General features: G+C 38.4%; 1 protein-coding gene across 3 annotated transcripts in view; it reads right to left on the bottom strand.

Moving 5' to 3' along the window:
- Positions 1-26,194, bottom strand: part of UVRAG (UV radiation resistance associated) — a 312,534-nt gene that overhangs the window by 111,545 nt on the left and 174,795 nt on the right. For all 3 annotated transcript variants that reach the window (XM_058663602.1, XM_058663603.1, XM_058663601.1), the window contains exons 9-11: positions 13,140-13,224; positions 9,306-9,393; positions 7,785-7,845 (exon numbers count right to left, since the gene is read on the bottom strand). In XM_058663602.1, the coding sequence (XP_058519585.1) occupies positions 7,785-7,845; positions 9,306-9,393; positions 13,140-13,224 (234 nt within the window). The remainder of the gene's footprint in view (positions 1-7,784; positions 7,846-9,305; positions 9,394-13,139; positions 13,225-26,194) is intronic.

The following is a 26,194-nucleotide window of genomic DNA, read 5'->3' as shown; positions in this document are numbered from 1 at the left end:
AAACTTTATCTACTAACCATATTTAAAATTATTTCCTAGTAATTCATGTGATAAGAGGAGCATTATATATATATATACATATATATATATTTTTTAAAGCAAGAGTTCCTAGTGAACCCAAATATCTACTACTTTGTTTTCAGCATATTTAAAGGGGAAATACTTGAGTCTATAACATAAAAACTAGTTTCAGAGGCTTTAATATAACATGCTATATATTCATGAACAACTTTCTAGGTAATATAGTTGCAATACTGTACTATTGCATAATATTAATTCCAAAATGAAGTGAAATAGACTGATACACTTTTTAGAAGGTATGTTTTTTATATTGATAAAAACAGTGCTACACACATAAGCTTGTGATTTTTTTTTTACATGGGAAAAGGGGGAAAATGCTTTAAAACAGAAACAGTCAAAAATACGTCAAAACCACACTATTCACACATCATTCCATTTAAGCAATTTGTTCCAATAGAAGCAACTATTGGAACAGAAACCACTGTGTCTTGCAGTCAAGCGTATTCAGCTTTTGAAAAGGCACAGAAAATTGTTTTTAAACTCATCATCCAGATTCTATCAATATGTATCATGTGACAAAGCATGATTTAAGGTCCTTAAAACTGACAGTACTACAGCAGGAAGTTTTAAATTTCCCCAAGAAAGAAGGGAAAACTTAACTTGGTCTATAGTGGCTCTAAAATACTTTATAAAGTACACATGCACTCATATTAAAATATTGAATTTATAATCTGAAATACTGCAGTTGACTAGAAAGGAATGACTGAAATGATGAAGACCACCATGATTGGACTATTTTGGTACTTCTAGAGGTGCCTTCCATCTGAATTATGAATACTATAGTTCATGCTCCTTTTTCATGTTTTCTTTAATCATCTAAGCTCTATCTCCTTATGGTAGGAATGCCATTATGGCTGTACATTCCCCCATGAATTCTCTGTTCTTGACTACCATAATAGGTTCTTGGTTACTCTTTGATTATTTTACAAAAATAGCTCACTTTTATTGTATTTTTCCTTTGCATGAAATTGTTCGTAGTTCTTTGTACATATTAGTTCTTGATCTTCTAACAGTTCCTAAACCGGTCATCTTATTTATGTCAATCCATTCAGAGTTCAGATAAACAACCTAATGCTTAAAGAGATCAAATGACCTATCAAAGCAATATAGCTAATGAACAAGCTGAACTGACACCAAATTCTCTACCTGGGACCATTCCACCATATTGTCTTGAAAGTTCACTGTTAAGAAATTAGTATTTAATCTTTCTCCCTTGGGAATTCAGAATATACCAAGCACATGACACACGCCCACAGTCTTAGTTTCTATAATTTTTGTTTAGCAAGTGAAAGAATTAAAAGTCTTATGTATTCATTAAAAGTCTTATGTAACAATTTACATAATGTTTAAGACAAAATGAGCTCCTCAACTGTTTTCTTCATCTCAAGAAAAAAGCCTACAGCATTCATTTCATCTGACTACTGAATCATACCCTTACTAGAATCCTGTATTTTTGGAGATGATGTCCTCTTTTCTGGTTCCCCGTAAGTACTTTGAGAAGCACTACTGCACCCCATTGCTATAGAAACCTGTACATTATGCTGCCTTAGGGACCACTAGTATTTGGCATTACACATATACACACAGTATTAAAGCTAGGAGAGACCTTAGTCTGACACTATCAACTTGGAGATGAGAACAATGAGCTCCAGATGTTATAAATGATTTGGTCAAACCCATGGAGGTTAAAAAAAACCAACGGGCAATGGGGGAAATGGGAGAATTGTTGTCCATGACCCAGCACTTAAAATATCTATTTCTGGAGTCAGAGCTAAGACTGGGAGTTCCTTCACAGGTCACTGAATCCTGCCTCCTGCTTTCATTAAAGAACAGGACTTTCCCATTAAAAATACTATCAGTAAAAGGACTTGATCTTTAAGAAATTTTTTTGAATGGCCAAAGAAGAAGAATTAGGACAAAGAAAGATAACAGGCAGCTGGAACTGTGTTACAGCAGGCCAGGCAACCACCTATAGTGCCACCATTCCCTGTGGGTGCTGCTTTGACATGCAGGCCTTCTACTTCTGATCCAGCTCCCTGCTAATGCACCTGAGTCCTTGGGACACAGAAGAGGCCCCAGGTTCCTGGCTTCAGTCTGGCAGTCCTGGTTGCTTGTGGTCAATTAAAAAGTGAACCAGAAGATAAGAGATCTGTCTGCCTTCTTCTAACTCTGTCTTTTAAATAAATCAACATTGTTTTAAAGGGACAGTGTTATGCTAGATATGCACTTCTTTAAGTGATTCAAAGCTTCTCCTTTTGTATATAACATGTTAGAAAAAGATTTGAAAACTTGTAAAAGTAGTAGAAAACCTCTTAATTAGGCATCCAAGCAGGTGAAAGGCAAATTATGAATTAAAAAAACCTTTAATGTTAATTTACATCTATATTTATCCATTTTCACACAATCTACCTCACTGTTAAAAGAACATAAATTTGTCACTTTCCATTATATCCTCACAATGACCAAATCATTTTGCCTACGCTTAAAGGCGGCATCCCAAAGAGAAGCTTACACACAGAAATCAAAACCAAAGGGAAATAGCAAATGATGATAATTAAATAAAATTGAAAAGCAGCTTTGATTCAGGTTATTCACACTAATCATTGTCGCAACCACAAGACTCCCCATTCCACCTATTAAAAATTCCAGTTTATTTCCCATTCCAGGCCATCTTGCTCCACACAACTTCACTGTTAAACACTGTGGTGTTGGATTTCCAATATTGAAGCTTTATATTAAAAAGCATTTTAAAAGGACCACGGGTGAAGCATTATAGGACCCAAGGGCATTCCAATATCCTCAAAAGGAAAACCACCTCCTGGTAGGGAAGTCACTTTCATCACCCCAAGACCACTGAACCTCCAGTGGGAAACTGTGAGCTCATGTGGTTAATTATGGCTATTGCAGGCCGTGCAACCTCAGATGTCACATTCTCTTGCCAATCATTTTAGCTGAAAAACCAAAAGGTTTAAGGTTTCCAGCATTCCAAGATCTGAAAGACCTTTTACCTGCCAAAGCCCAAACACAGCTCTCTGGGGTGTGCTTTTCCAGTAAGCATTAGTGACGTCGGTAACACCTAATGCACAGCAGAGGCTTGTGTTTCTTGCGCTGCTCTGCGGGTTAGGAAGGTCACAAGAGATAGTTTTGTTGGAGAGACAGAAAGGGAGGGGGAGTGGGAGGATCAGTCAGGAACAACAATGAACTGTAGGATTCAGGTATGTGAAAAATGATCCTAATTCAAACAATGTCTTAAGGTGCTTAAGACAAAAACAAAAGTGGCAGTTTCCTCATAATAAATATTTCTGATTTGTTTTTAAAATGTAGGAAGTCACTCAAAGCTGCAGCCTTTGTGTACTCTTTATTTCAAATGTTTTTTAATTTAATTTTTTGTGTAATTTTTGTGACGGTAATTTCCACAGACATGCAATGGCCATGACAACATTACAAATTAATTCGAAAGTTCCCTTGATTTATATGTTGGACAAACTATTAATAATCAACGGCATCCAAGTACAATAAGTGATCTAAAAGCTCTTACCATCCTGCCTTCCCAATCACTGAGGCAGCTGATTTGTTAGGGAACCAAGCACTCACTGATCCAGACAGGACAAAATATTTAAGACTCTAATCAGTGCCACAGCATCTATGGAATCAATCCATGTTCTCAATGAGATACTGTTTGACATATGGACTCTCCTTTCCAAGAAATCATGCCTGCACAAAGGAATACAGACACAGAGGGAAATCTGGGTCTCATTACCACAAAAGGCTCTCACGTTATGGATTACTAAAAAACACACACGCACAAACATTTTTTTAAAGCCAAATGTCTAAGTCAATGGATCTCAGGTGAACACCCTTCACTGGACAGTTTTCTTCCATTGTGTCCAGGTCTCTTTGGCACATTCTAATAGTAACTTACCCACCTAGAAATCACACGATTGGTCACTATGGTGCAGCTTCCCAAACAGTGTCAACCCATGCAGAATAAATTCTAACCCTGCAAAATCTGCCCAGTGTCAAGGAACGGCGTGGAGTTTCTCCATTCCAGTCTCTCCCACAATGCAGCTATTACAGATTACTAACAAGTCAGAAGAAGTTATTATTTACAGCAAGGAAGAAATCTGCATCATGATCGGAATTGGCTTTTACAAATTTGATGCCCTCAACTGAACTGTAATCTCACAGAGGCAGGATCAGTATCTTAATCTGTATATGCTCACACCTGGCACACAGGAGACATTTAGAAGATCTGCAACTGCCCTGCAGAATACTAACACATACTTTTAAAGTGCAATATAATATATTCTTGTTAAAATTCCTGATTCCTGAGAATAATGGAGAATAAACAGGAGCTTAGAGAAAAATTTCACATTTACTTTATCTGTCATTTCATTTTTTCAGCAACATACTAAATAGGTAGCGAGAAGGAATTTAGAGCTTGCTGGGCACTACAAGTGTAGAAAGCCATAAAAGCTATGAAAAACCAGGAAACAAAGCACTTCAAAGGAAAACAAAAATAGAATCTAGAAACTTCTCACAGAGGATTAAAAAACAGACCACTCCACTGATAGGAATATTTCTGCTTCTCTCACTACCCGCTTCAAATCATTCTGTATTTAGCAACCATAGTGACTTTTAAACGCATAACTCAGCTCATGCTGTCTCCCCATTTGAATTCCTTCAGGAGTTTCCCACTTCACTGAGGATAAAACAGAAACTGCCTACAGTGGCCACCTCATCCTGGTTGACCTCTGTTATCTCCTTGACTTGACTCTTCCCCTTGCTCACTGGGTGCCAATTACCAAGATCCGCTGGTCTTTTCTGACCCACCTTGCTTCCATTCTGCATCCCTTGCCTTCTCTGCTTTGCGAATAATTCCGCTTGTATTTACTGAGTGCTGCCTACATGAAAAGCTCTTTCAAATGTTATTTCATTTACCCAACACAGTGAATTAGAGAGCTAATTTCATTTTACAGGTAAAGAATTTAAGCTGTGGGCTGACGTAATTGCCTTAAAACACATGACTTTTCTCCCACATCACTACCCTGAGTTTCATCAGACATACCAAGGCCATCTTCCTTCATCACAACCTTTGTACTTGATGCTCTCCTAGAAGTGCTCCTCCATCAGCTGTAGCAGAGCTAGCTCCTTTCAGCTTCCAAATTTTCTGGTAAATGATTGTCTTTAAGAGATCTTCCCCTGACTGCTTTATCTAAAGTAAGTTCCTTCATTCCCTATGACAGATGACTTTCCTATTAGACACCTGGTGGTGTCTATTGGCGGTAGCCCTCAATAGGTTATACAGACCAAAGAAAGAACCCTCAAAACTCAGTGCAGTTGCTATTTGTTCAGTGAATGAATATCCTATATCCCAGGTCAAAGTTTGCTTATTGAATGAATGGATGAAAATGAAAAAAAAAAAAAAAGCTGATGTGTCCTGGGTTTCAAGACATCACAGCTTTGCCTAACATTAACACTAGAAACGGGCATTTGCTCTAGCAGTTAAGACTCTGATAAAGATGCCAGTATCCATATTAGACTACCTAGACTTTACACCTGCTTCCAGAGCCTGACTCAAGTGTCCTGCTAATGCAGAATCTGGGAGGAAGCAGTGACTGCTCAAGTAACTGGGTCTCTGCTATCCATGTCCAGAGACCTGGATTGAGCTCACAACTTTGGTTGTTGAGGGTATATAGAGAGTTAACTGGCAATTGGGAGCTCTCTGCCTCTCAGTTGAATAGATTTAAAAAAACTAGCAGCAAATCACATTTGTGTGACTTACAGAGACCAGAGGGAGTATTGCATAACAGAAACCAGATAAATCCAAGCTAGATCAGTATCTTGCTTTGTACTCTCTTGAGCAAGGCACTGAATCTACTTTCCTTATAGGTTTGCTTTGTTTTTATGAGGGTTAAAGCAATCACCAGCATTGGTGCAGGGGTTAAGCCATTGTTTGCAGTGCCAGCATCCCATTTGGGCTCCTGTGGAAGTTCTCACAGCTTCACTTTCCATCCAGCTCTCGGCTAACGTACATAGGAAAGCAGTGGAGGATGACTCAAGTTGTTGGGCTCCTGTACCTTTGTAGGAGAGCTTCAGACCAGCCTAACACCAGACATTGTGGCCATTCAGAAAGTGAACCAGCTGATGGATTTACCTCTCTGTCTCTACCCCTCTCTGTTACTCTGCCTTTCAAATGAGTAAATACATCTTTTTAAAAACAAACAAACAAACAAACAAACAAAAAAGGTAAGGCGAGGGCCTGGCGCAAAGGCTCAGTGGCTAAATCCTTGCCTTGCAAGCACTGGCATCCTGTACGGGTAGGCAGTACGTGTCTCAGGAGCTCCACTTCCCATCCAGCTCCCTGCTTGTAGCCTGGGAAGGCAGTTTAGGACGGCCCAAAGCCTTAGAACCCTGCACCTGTGTGCAAGACCCAGAAGAAGGTCCTGGCTCCTGACTTTGGATCAGCTCAGCTCTGGCCACTGGGAAATGAACCAGTGGATAGAAGATCTTTCTCTTGGTAAATATGCCTTTACAATAAAAACACATAAATCTTTTTTTTAAGATAAGATGAAATTTCATGCTTTTATAAATACTGAAATATCTCACCTAATTTTCAAAGCAACTATGTAAGAGGTGGGAAATTAGAAGTTCCTAATAATTTCATACATTAAGAAATCAACTCAAACCTTACAAGAGTTGCTCTAAATCACATGGCTTATAGAAGGGAAACCAGGACTTGAACTTAGTTTTTCAAACTTCTGGTTTATTGTCCTTGTATATCATGTCCTAATTACTTAACTTACAAGGGCTGAAGGTGGTGATTAATTCACAGTCTTAAATGGTAAAGAATCACAAATAACAATTTCTGTGTAGGGAAATGGACGATGATCCTGATTAAAACTACTAGTACTATCTTGCTGAATAACTTCTCCCCAATTATCTAATACAATAGTTTTGGGAATAACATATAAGGATATTTAAAAGGACTCAAAGCAGTGAATACGAAAAGATTTTAAAATAGAAGAATTACTACAAAATAATTCTATAATATTTTTAAATATTTTTAGATTTTAGATATTTTTTAATTTAAAAGAGGAGAGAAATGATGAAAGAATCTCAACTTAACTTGAACTGTGGCAATGCAGCATGGTGGAGGAATCCACCATGGGGGGAGGGTTTAGGGAGGGGATGGAGGAATCCCAGTACCTATAAAACTGTGTCACATAATGCAATGCAATAAAAAAAAAAAAAAGAGGAGAGAAATGATAGCACAACAAATAGAACCTGTGGTAGTAGGGATGCCAAAAACACAAATTTTCAAATACTTGCAGTTTAGCAGGAGAATAAATTTTAAAATGACAACAGAACAGACTAACATAGGGTCACAACCGCATACCCATTTTTCATAAAAATCAAATAAAAAAATAAGGAGATTAGTTTTCTCAAAAACACTGCCATTTCTTTTGCTTAAATCCCATTTAAAATTTTTTAAAAATTTCAGATGTAAGTGTCAACAATTTATTTTCCCATGATTAAACAAAATATTCCATTTACAGCTCCTATCAGGACCTTGATTCTATGAATTTGCTTTGGGAAAGGACAGAAAGTACAAAAATCTTTCTGGACAAAATGCTAGATACCCAACCTTTCCAAATCTATTCTCATATATTACACATGTCAAATCTTTAGAAATGAAATACCTTGGAAGTCCTCAGAATTCGGCAACTTGACACCACATACAAAATAATCCTTATGCTCATTCTGTAAAGTTAACAAAAAAAGAAATTAATTATTTTTATATGTAAAGCAAAGAAACTCTAAGTCAAATCTACAGGACTCAATAGGCAGTGTTGACTCAAAAACAATATTGCTGCAAATTTAAGATGTTATTGTAGCTGTTGATGCTTAGTAACGGACATAAAATCCATTATACAATTCTCCCTATGTTTACATGTGCTTGAAATTTTTGATAATAAAAGAACTGCAATACAATATTCCAATAAAAAAGATGTCATTTGCAATTGCTGGCATTCTGTATCAGGGCACTGGTTTGTATCCTGCTGCTCTACTTCTGATCCAGCCTCTTGTTTAAATACACGGAAAAGCAGAGGAAGATGGCCCAATTACTGGGTCCCTGCCACCCACGTGGGAGACCAGGAGGGAATTCTTGGTTCCTGTCTTTCTCATGGCCCAGGCCTGACTATTGTAGCCTTTTGGAGAGGAGTGAACCAGTGGATAGAAGATCTCTCTGTCTCTAACTTTCTTTCTCAAGCTCTCTCTCTCTTTTAAAAAGGATTTACTTTTTTATTGGAAAGTCAGATATACAGAGAGAAGAGACAGAGAGGAAGATCCTCCATCAGCTGATTGACTCCCCAAGTGGCTGCAACAGCTGGAGCTGATCCGACATGAAGCCAGGAATCAGTAGCATCCTCTGGGTCTCCCACGCAGGTGCAAGGACTCAAGTCTCTGGACCATCCTCAACTGATTTTCCCACTCCCCCAGGCCAAAACCAGGGAGCTGGATGGGAAGTGGGGCTGCCGGGACAAAAACCAGCACCCATATGTGATCCTAGAGTATGCAAGGCGAGGACTTTTGCTGCTAGGCCACTGCACCAGGTCCCTCTCTCTCTCTCTCTCTCTTAAATTATGTTGTCCTACCTTTAACAGAAGTACATATTTTTAAAAATCCTGAAGAATTAATATCCATAAATGACTTAAGAAAATTCTATGAGAAAAGCAAATATTATTTACTCTTTTATCTGAAAAGAAAATCATTAAACTTAGCTGATTAGTTACCTAAAGAATTCTAATAAGTTTTGTTGGAAACATATTTTCTATACTTATTCTAAAAAACCAGGTTAAAAAAGTAGCTTGCTGACAATTACTCAGGGACTATCTTAAACAATCCTAGAAAGGTAAGTTAATTAGCAATTATAGTTGTTAAAGCAGTATACATACACCTATGCATACATGTCAGAATTGGTCATAGTGGATGATTCAGTTAAGTAAAAACATAAACAAACCAAAATAAATTGGCACCACCAACTGACAGGAAAAAACTCAAATTGTGGAACCTAAGACCAACTAAGCTTTAATTTACTTTCCAAACACGTACTGGCTCCTGACTGAATTACGACACAGCTTACAATTAAGACTAGAGCTATAAGAGGAAATTCTTTGCCAAAGTCTTTCCATAGAAAAAAATTCAAAAGCTGAACTTACCAAATCAATAGGGTAAATATAGGAAAGCTCAGAGAGCAATTGTCTACAACGAATTGTCAACTGAGCATTTGTCTTCAGAAAGAGTTCTCTAATGAAGAAAAGAAAAAAAGGACATCTGTTATAAACAATAATCTCGTATGCTTTCTAATACTTACATCCACATCACTAACACAGAAGACTAAACATTCAACACTAGGCCCAGAAATCCAAAATTAGGTGAAGAATAATTATAGCTACCATGACTAGAACATGTTGAGAGACATAAACGGTACAAATAATCATCACTGGGTATCTACTTCTGTATGACAAGAGTATTGCAAATGGCTGTATTTAATTATTACAGTAACAATAGCAGAATGGTATCATAACTCTTTATAAATAAGGAAACAAGAGCAAACTGGCAAAGGTCTCAATATTTAATGAGGATGTATTTCCCCTGCCCCCCAAAAAAGTATTCACTTTTTCACTCACAACTATATCTCAAAAGTAATGTAGTACAATATTAGATAAATAACAAAGTAGAAAGAACAAACAAGCACAAAGCCATAGCCTGAGAAGATCTAGCTATTCTCCTTACTTAAGAATATAAGCCGGGCCTGGCAGCGTGGCCTAGAGGCTAAAGTCCTCACCCTGAATGCGCCGGTATCCCATATGGGTGCCAGTTCTAATCCCGGCAGCTCCTCTTCCCATCCAGCTCCCTGCTTGTGGCCTGGGAAATCAGTCGAGGATGGCCCAAAGGCTTGGGACCCTGCACCCGTGTGGGAGACTTGGAGGAGGTTCCTGGCTCCTGGCTCCTGGCTTCGGATTGGCGCAGCACTGGCCATTGCGCTCACTTGGGGAGTGAACTAGTGGACAGAGGATCTTCCTCTCTGTCTCTCCTGCTCTATGTATATCTGCCTTTCCAATAAAAATAAATAAATCTTTAAAAAAAGAATATAAGCTGGCCCAGTGCAGTGAGATGGCTCTATTGGCTAATTCTCCATCTCGAAGTGCCGGGATCCCATATGGCCACCAGTTCATGTCCTGGCTGTTCCACTTCGCACCCCATCATCCTGTTTGTGGCCTGGGAAAGCAGCAGAGGTGGCCCAAAGCCTTGGTACCCTGTACTTGTGTGGCAGACTCGTAAGAAGATCCTGGCTTCTAAATCAGCTCAGCTCTAGCCGTTGTGGCCACTTTAGGAGTGAACCAGCAGATGGAAGATCTTTTTCTCCATCTGTATCCGTAAATCTGCCTTTCCAATAAAAATAAATAAATCTTTAAAAAGAAATTCAGCCAACATAAAAAATGCCTACAGAATAAACTGCCTGCTCAACTGTGTTAACAAACTAAGGAGAGATTTTAGGTCAAAGTACAGAGGAGTTATGGAATAAGTTATTCCTAGTCAGCCTCTTTTGATCATATCAGAATTGATGTTACTGAAAGGATTCAGAGTTGGCACTCCTAGACAACCTCGAGGATGGAGCTGCTCACTACACAGACGTAAAGATTAGAAGTTCGGAATTTTCAGTCCTACCTACCCAAACATGGGAAGGGACGACAGAGTAGAGGGTAAGAAATGAAGTACCATCTGATGGGCTTTCAGATTTGTCTAGGTTCCTAGAAGGGGGCATGCCTGGAGAGCATGTAGAAGTTCCACGGCCCCTCCCCTCACAGCTTTTCCTTATGCATTTCTCCCATCCGGCTGATCATTTACATCCTTTGTAGCATCCTTTATTAACAAGTCAGTAAATGCACGTTTCCTTGCATTCTGTGAAGTTTTAGTAAATTAAATCAACCCAAGGAGGTAGTTGTGGGAACTACAATTTACAGGTCTGTCAGAAGCACAGCAACCTAGGACCTGGAATTAGCATCTAATGGAAGATAGAGTGCTTTGGGAGTAACATTTACTCAGGTAGACAGTATTAGAAATAAAAGAAAATTTGGTGTTTTGTTGTGTGTTTGTGGAATAGTATGTGAGTGGGGAGGAAAACACTGGGATTTCTTATCTAAAACAGCACTAGAGACTTAATGGGATCTAGTCTTAGCTTTGCTAGCGAGCTGGGAAAAAGCACCTTTCCTGAACCTTGCTTTCCTAATCTGCAAATTGCGACAATTAGAATAGATGACCTCTAGGATTTTTTCTAGGTCTAACATTTTCGAATCCTCAGTTGTGAAGGTTTCTGGAAGACACAGGCCAGATGGGAAGATTTTCTAGTAAAGTGAGTGAAGATGAACAAATAAACATCACAATGGATTAAGCAAATGCTGGATAAAACAGGGAAACTATTTACACAAATGAACACCGTGGAGTGCCTTAACTATGGTTGCATAATCCCAAACTTAAAAACAGTGCTTATGGGCCCGGCACTGTGGCCTAGTGGCTAAAGTCCTCGCCTTGAACCGCACCAGGATCCCATGTGGGCGCCGGTTCCAGCAGCTCCACTTCCCATCCAGCTCCCTACTTGCAACCTGGGAAAGCAGTCAAGGACGGTCCAAAGCCTTGGGACCCTGCACCCACATGGGAAACCTGGAAGAGGCTCCTGGTTCCCGGCTTCACAATGGCGCAGCACCAGCCGTTGCAGTCACTTGGGGAGTGAATCATAGGACGGAAGATCTTCCTCTCTGTCTCTCCTCCTCTCTGTATATCTGACTTTGTAATGAAAATAAATAAACCTTTAAAAAAAATGCTTATTTGAGAGGCAGAGACACATGGTACACATGTTCCAATCCATTGGTTTATTTCCCAAATGCTCACAAAGGTTGGGGCTGGGCCAGGGCCAGGCCCAGGAACGAAAGGCTAAATAATTACAATCCAAACCCAATCATTTGAGTCACCACTCCTGCCTTCAAGAGTGTGAGCTGTTGGGCCCAGCATTGTGGCCTTGCAGCTAAAGTTCTCGCCTTGAATACGCCGGGATCCCATTATGGGTGCTGGTTCTAATCCCGGCAGCTCCATTTCTCATCCAGCTCCCTGCTTGTGGCCTGGAAAAGCAGTCAAGGATGGCCCAAAGCCTTGAGACCTTGCACTAGTGTGGGAGACCTGGAGGAGGTTCCTGCTCCTGGCTTCGGATTGGCGCAGCACCGGCCGTTGCAGTCACTTGGGGAGTAAATCATCGGACAGAAGATCTTCCTCTGTCTCTCCTCCTCTCTGTTTATCTGATTTTGCAATAATAAAAAATAAATAAATCGTAGAAAAAAAAAAAGAGTGTGAGCTGTCAGAAAGCTGTAGTCAGAAGCCAGAGCTGGGAATTGAACCCAGGTACCAGAATGCAAGGCGTGGGCATCTTAACCAGTGCCTGAAGAGCTAGGCTAAATGCTCGCCACTATGGGGGCAATCTGTTGAAGGTTATATGAAGGTGATGATTTAGCAAATGAATTATCATCTCAGGAGAAAACAATACGGCAAAAATGATATTTCAATAGAAGTCTAATAGCAAAATGGAGGAAGCACTGGAATGACGGAGAGATGGTGTTGGACTTATAGGGAAGTTGTTGAGGTGATCCCAATTAGCTAACAAGAAGCAGAAGGCTGAAGCCTGAAGAAGACAAAACAGTACTGGATGCAGAAGACAGGAGAAGATTCAAACTTGAAGTCAGGGTGCTCGGGGCTGCACAGTTAGGAACGGTTTATGTTTCTGATTATGATTACCCTCTAGTGAGCTTATAACTGGTCCTAGCACAAAGAACAACACACAGTCAGTGCTTACCAAAATATCTGTCTGTTGAATAAATGAATGTGGCACTGAGGTATGTGAAATATAAATTACTACTGGCAGTTTTTTCTTTTCAATAGAAACACTACTTCTCCAAATCTGTTCTCACGGTTAAATTCAACACTCTCAGGGCTGCATTTACCTTTTCGCAGTACACTCCTTCGTCAGCTCACTCAGGGATTCTTTCTGGAGCTGAAGCTTGAGGTGTTCCGTTGAAAATGCACTTCCTGGAGGTAGAAAGATGGAAGGAGAATTCCGGATGTGACATGACAGAAACGACTGCTCAGTCACAACCACACAGCCCAGGCCCCTGACCTTGAGAGGGAAGCAAAGAGGGTTAGAAGGTAAAGTGGGCTGAGTGTGGAGGTCTTGCAGAGGATTTATTAATTAAACTTCCCTATTAGCCCAAGCAAGTCCAGTATCTAGTGGGGGCAAAACGGTAGGGTTTTAATAGAGCCAGCTTATTGATTTCTGGATTGCAGACTCAGAACTTTGATGTAATTTTATAATTCATAGGTCATTTTAAAAAGAAAGGTTAATTTTGTTTCAACCAAAAATGCTACATACAGTATTACAGAAAGCATGAAAAGTAGAGCAGGAAAAATTACCTGTATTTTGAATACCATAATATAGTTTATAAATTTGAGTAGTTTTTATAAACTTTCATCTTACTAAAAATATTAGTAGTTTTAGTGAAAATAACAGAGTACAGGAAATGTGTATTTTGATTTTTCTAAATTATGACATAAGTGTTTTTACATGTTGACAGGTACTTTGATGTTATGACTATATAAAATTTAACTTCACAGACGTGACTTACAGAAATAGTCCACATTTTAATTGATACCTTCATACCAGAATCCCATCATAGGACACATAATTTTCTTTTAGTGTTTACTACAACTTTCTAATACTTAATATGTTTATATGCCTTATTTTTGTGTTTATATCAACTTCAGAACCTCCATTTCTGTGAACATAAATTCCTTTCATGAGAACTTATTTCATGTTTTACAATCTAGGACTGATTATAACTCCAAAATCTTTAAGCTCTAAGAAACAGTCTTAGATTCTGATGCACTAACTTTCAGATACTTCGCTTCACGAACTGTGATGCAGTATGAGACGGTGCCCTAAACATTTTGGCAATCTCCTATAGGGAGGAACAGAACAGCAGTTAACAGATTAAAACACACATTTTGGACCTTAGCACAAAATCTACCAATCTAAATAATTGATCAAAACATTCATATTTCTAAGCACTCTTTTCTTCTTTTCCAATTACCTCTTAAAAGTACTTAAGTATATAGCACCTCAATAATTCCTCCCTCATCCTCACCTTAACAATTTTATGACATTTTGGTTAACACCACCTAGCCCACATAGTTTTAAAAGAAAAGTATATGAATTCTTCCATCACTATAGAAATTTGCAAAATTATTCCTTATTTCAGAGATATTAGGCTGTCTGAACTCTAATAGTGCTAGCAAAACCACAACTAGGGAGCCAAGACAGATCTGGACAAATACACGTACTCATTTTCAGTTTTTTCCTTTTCAAATTATTTTCCATGATGTGGTTCCATAAACACAGAGATCCCCCTCTTCCATACCTCCCATCCCACTGTTTCCCCCCATATTATTACAATAGTGTAGTTCTTCAGCAACAGTCACAAGTCCAACATTCTACTATTTAAGTATATCAAGAATTATTAGTATAGACAATGGTAGAAGTATACTACTTTCAAGGTATATTGAATAGCTTCATTGGAAGTCTTCATTTTATTTGGGAGCAGAGATGCATAATTCATATGATATCCGTCCTGTGGTTCCTTCTATGCCTATAATGCTTAGGGTTTTTTTTTTTTTAACATGAACAGGTGTGGATTTTATCAAATGTACTGAGATGTATTGACCATATGGTTTTCACTATTTCAATTTGTTGATGTGTTGTAGCTCACTTTTGTCTACCTTCCCCCACCCCAGAACCTTTGCTACCAAACTCAAAATGATGGCTGATGTGGCACTGATGGTGGTCTGGGTCATGAAATTCACCCTGTTTCCACAACTGTCCAAAAGGGCTTTGCCACTCTGTTTCTGCTCATGATCAATTTCTTTTTTTTTTTTTTTAAGATTTTATTATTATTGGAAAGCCGGATATACAGAGAGGAGGAGAGACAGAGAGGAAGATCTTCCATCCGATGTTTCACTCCCCAAGTGAGCCGCAACGGGCTGGTGCGAGCCAATCCGAAGCCAGGAGCAGGAACCTCTTCCGGGTCTCCCACGCGCGTACAGTGTCCCAGAGCTTTGGGCTGTCCTCAACTACTTTCCCAGGCCACAAGCAGGGGGCTGGATGGGAAGTGGAGCTGCCGGGATTAGAACCGGCGCCCATATGGGATCCTGGTGTGTTCAAGGCGAGGACTTTAGCCGCTAGGCCACGCCGCCGGGCCCTCATGATCAATTTCTTAAAAAATCAGCAGAGCCTGCAACTCTGTGGCTGGATTCGCCTCCTGAGTTTCCAGTGATCCCTTCCCACCTGATCACTGCTGGGGTATCTGTTCACTGGCACTCATCATCAGTTTTAGAAGCCCTTTATCCCATGTTATTACATGATAGAAAGAAAAACATCTTTGCAAAGTCATAAGAGGAAAATTAAATTTTAAAAGCAACCAGCCACGAAATAGGTGAAATGTTAACAATTAGGTAACTCTGGATGGTGTATATGTTCACTGCACTCTTCTTATTCTTGCAACTTCTCTGTAAGTCTCAAATGATTTCCAGGTGAAAAGTAAGAGTATGTACAAATCCAGGAAGGGGTCACCTAAGAGGTTATGGTTTCCTATGAGCTTTATAAAAACCCAAGCCTTAGAAATTATACTGGCACCATATCTCCAAAACATAACAGGTTCAGTTTCCTTTTTTTTCTTTCTTTCTTTTGTAATCAGGCTCATTTTTCTATCTAAGGTAAGTAATACTGCTAATTTAACACAGGAGTGGGCTCTGGAATAATACTAAATGAGTTTTGGCTCAAACAAAGAACTAAGTATTTGAAGACACCTCAGGAAAATCAAATACTGAAGGTCACTTCACAAGGAGCAATATTACTGAGCAAATGATGTATTCAATCTCTACAGAGGTCGTGCAGGTTTAATGGCACAGCCTAAATACCATATGATAGCTATCATGTTTGGAAGAAATGATTTCATTTTAAGGTGATGTTTCTCACAGATTTCTCTCTAGATTTAGCATTGGTTGATGGCTTTCATTTGAATTAATCTTTACTGTGAGGGTTACAAAATATTTCAACTCCAGTACTGCCTCCATATTTGTAAATTAATATTCAGCATTCTTCTCTAAGAAAGAGCCTTTCTTTCACTATTAACTGTCTATTACTAGTGTGGAGTCATGCATTTCTTTTTTCAATGACTCTACTTTGTTACTACACATAATATTTTGGTGTTCAAGTGGTTCCAGATTCAGTCAATGAGACTTTCCTCAACTTCCCTACCCGTCCTTACAACATGCTGCCATCACATCATGTAAAAAAATGGTCATATTATTTTAATTCTATAGGATCTGTAATGATGCCCCTCCCCTTTCATTCCAAACACTGGTAATTGGTATTTTCTTGTTATTTGATCAGTCTGCCTACAGCCTTATCAATTTTAGTGATCTTGGTTTCACTGATAATCTGTACTCATTTTATATCTTCACGATATTATTTCTACCTTTATAATTTGCTTTCTTATTCTTGATTTGAGTTTAATTTGTTCTTTTTGCCAAGTTTTTTGAGATACAAACATAGATTATTGATTGGAAACTGTTCTTCATTTGTAATGTAAGCATCAAATGCTACAACTTTCCTCTCATTTTGTACCTCTTAAAATGTTCATGTTACTGCTTCATTAGTTCAAATTATTTTTTGTTCCAATTTTAGTATATGTGCTGCTGAAGTGAGCACAGTTCAAATCATTTTTAAATTTGCCTTATTTCTTCTTTGATTCATAGTTTATAATTTGTTCTGTTGCTATCGGTATGTGGAAATTTCTGGGTACCTTTTGGTGATTTGTTGATTATTTGTTTTGGTGAAAGAAAGTACTCTGTGTGACTTTAATTATTTTGTATGTTTATTTTATGGTGTCAAATAGGATCTGTCTGAGAGCATATTCCGCTAACATTCAGTGTACTGGTATAGTATCAAGTAGGTTGGTAATGTTCTTAAGGTCTTATTATTCAAACTGATTTTCTACTTATTCTATCAAGTACAGAGAGTTGAGTGCTATGGTTCCTGAGTATGTTTATTCATTTAGCTCTTTGTCTTCTAGACACAACATGTTTGACCTGTGTCAACCTGCAGTTGCAGCTCTTGCCTTAGAGGCTTAGTATTATTGTTCTTAAGAAGGAGTGTGCTTTTCTTCCAGAGCTGTCACTTCTCTCCTCCAGAACTACAATTCTGATTTCCTGTCCTGCCCTCATTCCTGTAAACATCCAACAAAATCCATACCAAAGGAACCACAAGCAAGTGGTAACTGCTTTATATCTGCTTTACTCCAGATACCAGTCCACACTTGGCCATTAACAATTTGTTAGAGTCTTCAGCTATATTACTTTGCCTTTTTATTCAATGCCCTCAACTTCCTCCAACGCTCAGTCACTGGTAATCAGTACCTCACATCCTGTTTGCCCCTGAAAGTACTAACTTGTCTTTTTTTGGGTGCTGTGAGATCTTAGTTCCTCCGAGGGAGTCTAGAGCATTCATGATCTTGTATATTATCCAATTTCTGTTTGTGAAGGTAGACAAATGGCTTCCAGATCTCTCCATGCCAGGCAGAGGCTGGAAGTCAAATCTGAGGAGAGTACCTTGATTTTCTTTCTGTTTTGCTTCTCTTATGTTAGCTATCCTCAACTTCATCCCATTCATGTTGTTTTCCTCAAATATCTGATGACCTTCACATCTTCCTTCAAATACACAAATATGTAACTATAATATCAGTAGAGACACTGGTGTAGGTTTCCTTTGAAGCTGTAAAGAGCCACTGACATAAGAGTCTTCATACCTCAGCACTAGCTCAGTACAAAAAAGCAAATTCTATCAATAATTAGGTGTTTCTTCAGGGAATATAAATGGTGGAAAAGAGGTCCCTATAGTTTTAACTACTGCAACTGTCAAGTAAAGAAGAATCTCACTTTAGAATTTTGTTAACTTTAGGGCATCTCACACCTAAGTTAGAGCTGCCTTTCATGTTTCCCACTGGGTTGACTATAGAAGCCCACAGTCAGTTTAGCCTCTGTTCCATTTTTTGACCATGCCAAATATTTCCACCATGGGACCTGACGAGGTCAAGAATCCATTAAGTTTAGAAAGCAGCTAGAGGAAATGTTACAGGGAGTTATTCCAGACACACAGAAGAAAGGGAATAGGCAAGTAGCTCCTTCGACCCTGATTAGTTCTCTGGTTAGGTCCTAATCTTTATACTTGTGAAGCCCAAGCTTGGAGTTCTTGAGGGTTTTTCTCTGCCACGAACTCCCACGACAGTTTTTCATGGGTATTCTGGAGGGTGTTTCTTTCTTTTTTTTTTTTAAAGATGTACTTTATTTTTATTGGAAAGGCGGATATACAGAGAGGAGAGACAGAGAGGAAGATCTTCCGTCCGATGATTCACTCCCCAAGCGGCCGCAACGGCTGGAGCTGAGCCAATCTGAAGCCAGGAGCCTCTTCTGGGTCTCCCACGCAGGTGCAGGGTCCCAAAGCTTTGGGCCGTCCTCAACTGCTTTCCCAGGCCACAAGCAGGGAGCTGGATGGGAAACAGGGCCGCCGGGATTAGAACCGGAGCCCATATGGGATCCCAGTGCGTGCAAGGTGAGGACCTTAACCACTACACCATCGCGGCGGGCCCTGGAGTGTTTTTCTATTCCAGTTTACTCAATAAAATAATCTTCTCCACTTTATGTCTTTGAGAACTCTATAAAAATCTTGGTGGTTCTGGTGGCACCCACTGTTTTCAACATCACTACAGATTTCTTTTTTCTAAAAAATATTTATTTGTTTATTTATTTTACTCTCATGTCAATGGTATCTAGCAAAAGGAGGGTGGGTGGGGAAAAATGTATTTCTTGGCTTACCATCTTCCCAAAATCACTTTCTGAAATATTTGACTCTGTCCATTCTCTTGAGTAATAGCATTTCCTAGGTTCAGCAAGAACACAAGTCCAGCAGCGTAACTTTAAGAACCAAATGTCAGTACTGGCTCCCATAATCTCAGTGGTTTAGGAATAAAAGCCTCAGGTTGGCACGGTGGTGCAGCAAATTAAGCAGCCACCTGCACTGCTGGTAACCCATATCAAAGCCAGTCCACTTCTGATCCAGTTCCCTGCTAATGCACCTGGGAAAGCGGCAGAGGATGGCCAAAGTGTTTGGGCCCCTGCCATCCACACTGGAGGCTCAGATGGCATTTCAGACTTCTGGTTTTGGCCTGCTCCCACATCTGGCCACTGCTGCAATGTGGGTAGCAAGCAAGCAGATGGGAGTCTCTCTCTCTCTCTCTTCCTAATGTAACTTTTCATTTCAAATAAGTAAATAATCTTTAAAAGGAGAAAATAAAACTAATCTTGCTTCCATCAAACACAAAGCAGAACAAAAAACAAATCAGATTTTTGGGCAGTTTCTCACCAGACAATTTGGTCTTGGATCAGACATTGTCAAAGTTACAGTTCAAACGAATAAAACGTCATTCATTCTTTTAGGACTAATTCTGCTTCCCTCACTCCCTGCAGAAATGCCTTTTCTGAACTATAATTTATGATATTGCCCTTCTCAAAGGTTAGCAGATAGCTCTTGCTCTAACTTTTGCAAAATTCATATTAGTATCTTTCACATAAGAAACTGCATGCTAAATTCCTCCCAAAATTTAATATTAAGAGATGAGTGGGGTTTTTTCTTCCCTTGTATAACTAATATGCTTCTTTGTGAAAGACAATATGGAAAAATTTTCATACCCCTACAAAATTGCTTGATCCCTGAGATCAAAGCTAATTTTAGTACTTACCAACAAGTAGATCCTATGGGAGACAGTATACTGTATTTGGAAAGCTCATGAACTCAGGGAACAGAAAGATCTGGATTGGAATCCTATCTACACTTCTCCAATACTCAAACAAGTTTCAATTTCCCTCAGCTTCATTTGCCTCATTTGTACAATGGAAATAATTTTATGTTTTCCCTCAATATTTGCACTCTATCCTCACAAAGCTCTAGGAAGGTAGTAAAAAATTACAGAAATTATCTGTCCAATTTTACTTTAACATAATAACCACAAAACACAAATAAGCACACTGTTGAACAACCCTACTACAAGTTTATAGTTTGTTCTTCCCACTCCCAGACATGACTGTTCCATACATTGCCCACAATCCTTAAGTCTTCCCCTAACTCATCTCATACTATCCTGAAGCAATAAGGATTCCTTAAGTCCCACTCACTGCTAATATGCAAACTCACCTACCTCTCTCTGTGCATTTTCTCAGCTTTTTCCTCCTGCTCAACACACAAGGCAAATATTTTCACAGATGCTCTGAGCTCCTTTTCATCCCAACCCTATCTCATAACATTCTAATGTAGTATGTTCCAACTACACTTATCTGTTTTCTATTCCAAGGCCAAGACATTTATACGTTCAGGCCTTTTCGGTCACTATTCTCACTGTTGATTCTCAGGTTTGCTTACCTTGCAAGGCTGACATCATTAAGCAAATCTCTTCTAAGCAACCTGTAAAAACTGACTTCCGAGAGGACAGGCATTTGGACCAGCAGTTAAGACGAAACTTAGGATGCCTGTATCCTATATTGGAGTGCCTGGGTACAAGTCCCAGCTTTGCTTCTCATCCTGGCTTCCTGTAATCTAGCAGGCAGCAGAATGGCACCAGTATGGGAGCTTTGGTCTGTGTTCCTGATTGCTGGATTAGTCTGGCACAGCCCCAGCTCTTGTAGGCAAAAAGCAGGGAGTTGGCCAGGTCAAAGCTTAGGAACTGAGAAGTCATCCCTGGTCTCTCAGGTGTGTAGCTGGGGCCCAGATTTTTCAGCCATTATCTGCTCACCATATACATACAAAATTTTGTGTTACTTTTCAGTTCACTTGAATAAATGCCTAGATGTGTGACTGCTGGGCTGTATGCTAAGTCTAGGTTTATCTTCATGGAACTGCCACATTGTCTCCCTAAGTACTGTTACCATTTTGCATTCCCACCAGCAGGGAGAGCTCCTATTCCTTTGCACCCCAATCAGCATTTGCTATTGTCAGGTTTTGGGATTTCAACCATTCTGATGAGCATGTACCGGAATCTCATCATGCTTAATTTGTATTCTCTCAGTGAAAAATGATTTTGAATATACACATGTTTTTAATTTTATGATTATTAATAATCATACATCGGTTGGTCATTTATTTTTCCATTTAATGCAGTGTTATTTGAATTTTACTTTTAAAATACTGTTTCTTAGAACTTATTCCTTGTATTTTAGATACAAAAATTCTTTCTGTTGGTGAGGGGTTGGGAATGCTTCTTTACCTCATGGTTTCCTTTTCTCTCTTTCTTAAGCACATTTTTTTTAAAAAAAAAATAAAAACTAGAAGTAAAAAAAAAAAGCCAGAATCCAGTATCCTTCTAAAAAATTTTATTTTATCTTATTTTATGGGTGGGGAAATAGATTTCATCTACTCTACACTCTCCAAATGGCTTCAGCAGTGGACACTGGGCCTGGCTGAACTCTGGAGTTGGGAATAGCACCTGTGTCTCTCCCAGGGGTGGCAGGAACCCAAGAACTGGAGTCATTCCCTGCCTCCTCCCAGGGAGGATGCAATCTGAGAAGAGCTGGGACTCAAACCCAGACACTCCTACACGGAAGCAACATTCAGTATTTTGGCTGCTAGGCCAAAGATCTGCCCCTAACTTGCTACTCTGATCTTTAGATGTTTATATTCAGTGTGTTATTAATATATGGAAATTGAATAATTTTCAAAACAAAATCTGAAGTTTGCTTAGGGATTAAATTTGCTCCCTTACTCTCTTCTCTGTCTTACAAGTTGTTTGGGTGTTTCTGCCTTTCATAGGCTATATGCAATGCCAATAGCTAAAAGTAAATAAATGTTAACAGCAGAAATTCTGGGGGAAAACTGTCATCAGGTTCAGAATTCTTTGAAATCAGGCATTTATGAATTATTCTAAAGGAAGCCTGTTTAGGAATTTCTCTAATTTGACTATAAAAAAATCATAGCATATATAGACTAATTACGATTTAAATTTCTCTCATTTCAACTGAATATGTCTTACATTTAAAAATTAGAAGAAAAAGTTTTAGACCTATGAGGAAAAGAAATGTTAGCTCTAATTCCAAATAGGAACCCTTGGCCTTTTGATCTAATTTAAACCATTGATCTAAAATGCTGTGTGGAGCCTGGCAATAGCCTAGTGTCTAAAGTCCTTGCCTTGCAACCACCAGGATTCCATATGGGTGCAGGCTCTAATCCTGGCAGCCCCAATTCCCATCCAGATCCCTGCTTGTGGCCTGGGAAAGTAGTCGAGGACGGCCCAAAGCCTTGGTACCCTGCATCCACGTGGGAGACCCAGAAGAAGCTCCTGGCTCCTGGCTTCGGATTGGAGCCCAGCTCCAGCCATTTGTGGCCACTTGAGGAGTTAAGTCAGTAGATGGAAAATCTTCCTCCCTGTCTCTCTTCTTCTCTGTATATCTGACTGTCCAATAAAAAAAAAATGCTGTGTAACTCTTCTTCAATTAAGATATGAACAAAAGAACACAATGTTTAACCAAGCAAGAGCTTTTAGAAAGTATAGAACTATTTAAGCCTAAAATAAATTGTGTTCAACTCTTCATCTAAAAAAAAAAGTATAGAACCACATGTATAAGTCACCTTCATTACACAAAGTTCTTTCAAAGTGACAAATAAAACTACCATAATTGACAAAACCTCATCTGAAACATTAATTAGTCTGGCAATAAACTTTTATTCATGCAATTAGTCATAAATAATGTATTTACCCACATCTGGGCAAAGAAGTCTCATATTTGATCCCTGCTACACATATATGTCACCATATCAATGTATTTGTGGTTACAGAAAATAGTCATTTTTTACCCAAAGACATTCCAGTTAGTAAAGGACACCTTTAGTTATGTGAGCAACATAATTTTTTTTTTTGTGGTGATGGGGTGGAGGGGAAGAAAATGGAGGTGGAATAGTATCTTTTATTATTGGGAAATTCATCATTGGTATTAAATTTTAAATAACAATAAACTGAATATTACAGAGACTCCTCAAAAAGGTATTTACCTTTTAGATTCCCATAGTTTCTGACAGTCTTATTCTTATGAGATAACCAGAATCTTAGAGGTGGAAGAAATCTTACATAAACCAGAATTTTTTTTTATTTGTAAATCGAAAACAGTTAAACGATTTGTCTAAGAACACAGAAAATGGCTGATATTTCATTTAAATTGCTTAAGACAATATTAATCAAATCAATCAAATTGACAAAATCAATCAAATCAATCAAATTCACTTAGTCCTGTCTTAAAATAAAAATACAGCAGAACAAAGTTCCTTAGCTAATATTCCAGAGCTGAAAGGAGAAGCAGCAGTCACTTTACCTGCTGTACACATAACATAGCCAGCAGCAGTATTCTGTTTTTTGGAAACAAGATAGGCTTTGGAGCCAGAGAAGCTTATATTTGAATCTGGATCTGTCATTTCTCGTGACATTTGGAAGTGTATCTGAAGCTCTGCTTTCACCATTTGGGAAAAGGAAGTAAAAATTATCTCTTAGGAGTATTTGGAAAAGTAAATGACAAGCCATGAAAGACCTGGCAATGTTACAGGATTCCAATAAAAATAATCACTTTCACTAAGATTTATACGGAATTAAGATGAATGCACTTTGCAAGGTAGCATGGAAAGAGTAGAAAACATGAAATTTGGAGTAAGAAGACCTGGGTTTACAGTTCAACCTTGTTCAGAATTGTGTATATCTTCCTAGATAAGTCCTTTACCTTTCCAGCGTCTCAAATATAAAATGAAGATAACAACATTGGTCCTACTTAGCTTTCAGGAATACCAAAGGATCAGATATGGGACTCTGTGCAAGCACTAGCTGGGAAGTAATATAGGCGCAAGTGTGGTGGTTCAGTAGCTACAGTCATCGCATTGAATGTCTACAACACACACAGGAGCTACAGTTTGAGTCCAAACTATTCCACCTCCAGTCCAGCCTCCTGGAGCAGGAAACAGCAGCAGGCCAAGCAAAGTGCTTGGGTCCCTACCACACACATGGGAGGACCAGATGAATTCCTGAGCTCCTTGCTTCCATCTTGTACAGTCCTGGCTGTTGGCAGGAATTTGGGAAGTAAACCAAGAGACAGAAGAGACTTCTCTCTCCCTCTCTGAATATCTGTCTCTCATTTTGTCTTTCAAGGAGATAAAAATAAATGTTAAAAAAAAAAACCACACACACATATACGTGATATTCTTACTATCAACAGACCACATACACTAAAAAGCAGCTCCTTCCTAGTCAATCCTCCTTCTTATGTGCCACTGATGTAATCTTTGATTTTCATTAACATTTGTTTCTGAGAGATCTGAGCTCAACTGAACATATCTCTTTAAAATCAATGATTCAAGCCATTCTATTAAACCTTTCCAATAAACTAATTTTGATAAGTTTTTCCTTTTCAAAGATTTGGAGGTTGGCTTAGGACAGAAAAACCCATAATGTAACAAATTTGTGGGAAGGATAATTGACTTAAGGCACTAACAAGAAGAAATTGCTTCTTATTTAACATCGCAAATTACCAATACCTTTGAGAAATGGAAATACATTACTATACACTAGTACTGGAAGGCTCAGCTGATGACCCAGCTAGAGGCTGTTGTAGATGGAAAGTTGAGACAGAGAAGAGATAACTTACAGATGTATAATGTTAAGACCCTCAGAGGGTGCCTCTGAGGATCTGAGGTAGTTTTAAGATCTTCAGTGGCCACTCAACAAGTTAGCAACATGGACAGAAATGATTTGTTTTTTTCCAAAGCTGAAATGAATTTTTATAAGCATATTTATAAGCATAATTTTATCATAATAGGCAAAATGCATGTCAGGAATAAAAGCAAAGAACTGCTTCTCACTGTTTATCACATTGTATATGAATATATATTTCATACTACAATTTATACGTCAGACTATATATGAAAAAGGAGAATTACAATGGCTTTTAATCAATGGAAATATTTTTGTTGCAATATGCACTTGCATTAGCCTTATGAATTTAAATAAAATACTTAATTTCTCTTGCCCTAAGCTGGAGTTCCCTTAACTGTAAAATATAGTATCTACTTTTTAAAGCTATTGTGGATATTAACATCATAGCTATATGACAAAAATTATTTTAGACTTTTACCATTTTGCTACTTAAATCAGTTATGATCGATTTAATTAAATGTGCGATGATTTGAGTTGGTTGTACATCTATATAACTGCAACCAGTAGGAAATTAAATTTGAAGATATTTATATTATCATAAAACATCAAAAACAGAAATCATTTCAATGAAAAATGAAAAGTCAATCAAGGGAAAGATGCATACACTAATAACTAGTTTATTTCACTGTTTTATAAAGAAAATCTAATAAACACAGACATACATCCTTTTTAGAGGGATGTAAAACACCTGTTAAGCCCAGTTACATTGATTAGCATATTCAATGTAGTTCTACCAAATATCTAGCAAGGTTTTTTCTGCATAGAAATTTGTATGTTATGCATAGGATGGTAATAATTTAAGTGATATTAAATAAAAACAGTTAAGCAAAAGAATTTTAACAGGTAATAAGACTAATTATATTAGAAAAAACAGTGAGGTAAAGGCAAAAAAAAATCAAAAGAGATACAGAGATGAATAGAGAATCCTGAAGAGACAAACAGGTGGGTATGTAATCATCTCGTTTATGACAGAATGAAACTACAATGTAATAGAGAAAGGATGACCTACAGTGAGTGGTGCTCAATCAACTGACAATATTGAAAAAACCATAATCTTGACTCCTATTTACCATATACAAAACACATTTAAGATGAATTATTGATATAAATACAAAAAGTAAAACACTACAAGTGCTTAAAGGAAGACAGAAGAA

This window comes from Ochotona princeps, chromosome 4, assembly GCF_030435755.1.
Source record: "Ochotona princeps isolate mOchPri1 chromosome 4, mOchPri1.hap1, whole genome shotgun sequence".
In the NCBI taxonomy this organism is placed as follows: Eukaryota; Metazoa; Chordata; class Mammalia; order Lagomorpha; family Ochotonidae; genus Ochotona; species Ochotona princeps.
The sequence above is the reverse complement of the archived record's forward strand: the minus strand, read 5'-3'. Positions and strand labels throughout refer to the sequence as shown.